General features: G+C 48.1%; 1 protein-coding gene across 1 annotated transcript; it reads right to left on the reverse strand.

The window, feature by feature from the left end:
- Window positions 1-762: 762 nt before the first annotated feature.
- Window positions 763-1,718, reverse strand: GUITHDRAFT_117449 (hypothetical protein; the record flags this gene model as incomplete). The annotated part of the gene is made up of 5 exons (XM_005823262.1): window positions 763-912; window positions 1,070-1,137; window positions 1,187-1,253; window positions 1,508-1,570; window positions 1,626-1,718. 5 exons carry the CDS (start codon window positions 1,716-1,718, stop codon window positions 763-765), a joined length of 441 nt encoding a protein of 146 aa, XP_005823319.1.
- Window positions 1,719-3,259: the final 1,541 nt, after the last annotated feature.

The raw sequence follows: 3,259 nt of genomic DNA on the forward strand, positions 1-3,259 counted from the left end.
TCAGACCTGATGAGACGTCTGCTCCAAGAATGCGAGAATGGACGATGAGCAAGCCTGATCTGATGTTTAGACGATGACGAGACGAGGAGAGGAGAGGAGAGGAGAGGAGAGGAGAGGAGAGGAGAGGAGAGGAGAGGAGAGATAAAACAAGACAAGACAGGATATAAAACAACACATAACATGGCATGACAAGGCAAGACATGTCATATCCGTCCTCGACCTGCTTGTTGTATTGCATCATGGTCGTCAAGAGGTTTTCAGCTGTTGGTCTGATTCGCAGCCCCTCCTCGTTGAACTCTTGGTGCACAAACGTCTCTGCGTCGTCTAGGCAGCAGGTGTGAGCGAAAACTCTTGAGAGAAGAGATGAACAACAACATGTGAAACTTGCAGTGCATGTAAGTTGTTGGATGCGCATTATGATGGAAATGTCAGAGGCAACGGCGCTGGGTTACAAGGGATGGAGATGCAAACGATAATGTTGATGAAAGTGGGATGTACATCACAGAAGTGATCAGAAAGAGAAGACAACATCATGGAGGCATCAGTGATACTACAAGGCGGAGAAGGAAAACACCATGACTAGAAGGTCAGATCAAGATGAAGATGTTGATGAGAACCCGCAAGTATCATGTTCCCACCGGCCCACTCATGAAGGTCGACGGGTTGGAGAGGGAGGAGAGCGGAGATGGTGATGTCAGTCAGATGCTTGATCGCATCTCCAGACATGATGTTGTTCAGAAGCTCCGAAACCTTCAAATTCAGTCACTGACCACCATTTCCATCGCCATCGCCCATCGCCATCTCCCTCATCCTCTTCATCTCCATCTCCATCTCCTCGTCCTCGTCCTCGTCCTCGTCTTCCTCCGCCTCATCATCATCATCATCATCATCATCGTCATCTTCTTCTTCTATCTATTTACATCTCGCAACAAACCTCGCAACACAGCAGTTCTGAAATCACACTTTCTACAGCTCAAACCCTGCTCAACAGCACAACACTGCAATACTCTGCGCAGAGAACCTCTTGCCCGCCTCTCAACCAACACAAGTCCAGCTACATATTGTTCACCTCTGTACATGTTGGAAGTGGCTTGGAGGACGACGATGTCTCCTGACCTGAATTCTTGTTCTTCCCGCCTGCAGAAGGCAAAAGGTCAGGCTGCAGTGGGGAGGAGGCTGAGTCGACCTGGGCGGTACTGAGGGCAAGAAAGAACGTTGATGATGAAGAGGATTGATCTGATGACGATCTCTTCCTGGTTTCCAAGAGAAGTCAGCAGAAGTTGGAGAAGTATGTGGGAGCAGAAGATGGAGAAGTATGTCGTTTGTAGAGACAGTGAGGAATGAATCAGGCAAAGTATGGAAACGAGATGCAAAGGAGGAGGTTCAAAGAAGGATAATCTGATTCTGTTGTAGTTTGAATCGAGGATGCTGATTCTGCGATTTGGATATTGTTGTTGTGTGTGTTTGTTGTGTGTCTGTCTTGTGTTTCTTTTGTTATGATCTCCACCTGATGCACTTGAAAGCTGTGAGATGGGTTTGTGACAACTGCTTGCGCGTAATGCTCCAGCGTCTAAGACCACAATCAGAGAGAGGAGAGGAGAGGAGAGGAGAGGAGAGGAGAATACCTGAAGCGCTTGTGATAGGAAGGCGGGGAGAAATTTGGAGAAAGAGAGAGGGAGGGCATGATGAAGCTCGTTAATCTGATACAAGCCGATCATGTGAGAAACGAGAGACGCTGGTGATGATGAAGAGGAGGAGATGAGAAGAGGAGAGAGGACGGGAGGGCGAAAGAACGTGAAGCAAAGGTATTTGTACGAGGAAGAGGAGGAGGAGGAGGAGGAGGAGGAGGAGAAGGGGCAAGGAGAGAAGTAGAAGTAGAAGCAGGAGAACGAGGAAGAGGAGGACTGCAAGTAGGAAAGAGGAGGTGGGAGGGCGAGGCATGGGGGAGTGGGGGGGAAGGGCAGCAATTGGGGATGAGAAGAAAGCAGGGGACCAAGGATCACTATCCAAGTTAACTTGTGTGTGAGATGTTTAAGGTACTGACCAAGATGGCTGTCTTGACGGAGGTCTTAGATACGTGCTGATGTGCCTCGTTGTCTTCGTTGAAGGTCAAGAAGGTGCGAGCTTGGAGCGACTGAGAAGATCAAGAGGATCAAAAAGGCAGGAAGAAAGGAGGAGGGAGGAAGAGAAGAAGGAAGCGGGAGGAGGAGGAAGTGAAGAAGGAAGTGGGAGGAAGGGAGAAGGAGGAAGGGAAGAAGGAAGTGGGAGGAAGGGAGAAGGAGGAAGAGGAGGAGGAGGAGGAGGAAGAGAAGAAGGAAGGAAGAGGAGAGAGGAGGAGGGAAGAAGAGAAGGAGGAGGGAGGAGGGAGGCACTGGGAGGCAATTACAATAAGGTTGAACCCACCTGAAGCGAGAACTCTAGATAGCTCGTTATCTCTTCTGAGAGGTCCAATCTTGGGAACCCTGATAAAGTGCTAAATATCACCTTCTACCTCCTTTCCGTCCCTCTTCACTCCCGTTCTCCTTCTCCTACTCTTCCTGCAGCCTCCTCCACCTACTCCACCTCCTGCTCCTGCTGCTCCTGCTGCTCATCGTCGCTGAAGTCTAATCACCGTAGCAGAGCAGCCGGCGAGAGATCTTAGTTATGTACAACTCGACGAAAGCAGCTTCGGCGTTGTGATCCGCTGAACAAAGAATCAGTATGCGTGCACGCAAACAGGAAATAGAAATCGGACAATAAGAAACATGGAAACATGAAAGCAGCCTTTGAAACACTGAAATAAGAAAATCGTGTTTTGAAACATTGGAAAAAACATTAAGACAACAGATTCTTGAAGATTTTCAAGATCATTATCACGGCGTCGGACATCAAAGTCTGCAACCTATGGGGTGGGAAGTTTTGTAGAGACGGAAAAGAATAGAGAAGATTTCTGGCGAGACTTGCGCAAGATGCTTCCTAACAGGCCCAACAACCTTGGCGCTCAGCTCCTTGATGACCTGAAGGTTGCAAATCGTTACACAACCAAACTCAACGAGGAGATATTGAGATGAAGATGGAGATGGAGATGGAGATGGAGATGAAGGAATGAAGGTGGAGATGGAGATGAAGATGAAGAAATGAAGATGAAGATGGAGATGAAGATGAAGAAATGAAGATGAAATTTGAAGATGAAATTTGAAGATGAAGATGAAGATGAAGATGAAGATGAAGATGAAGAGGAAGAGGAAGAGGGAGAGGGAGAGGGAGAGGGAGAAGAAGA

The sequence above is a fragment of the Guillardia theta genome (genome assembly GCF_000315625.1).
Source record: "Guillardia theta CCMP2712 unplaced genomic scaffold GUITHscaffold_111, whole genome shotgun sequence".
Taxonomy (NCBI): domain Eukaryota; class Cryptophyceae; order Pyrenomonadales; family Geminigeraceae; genus Guillardia; species Guillardia theta.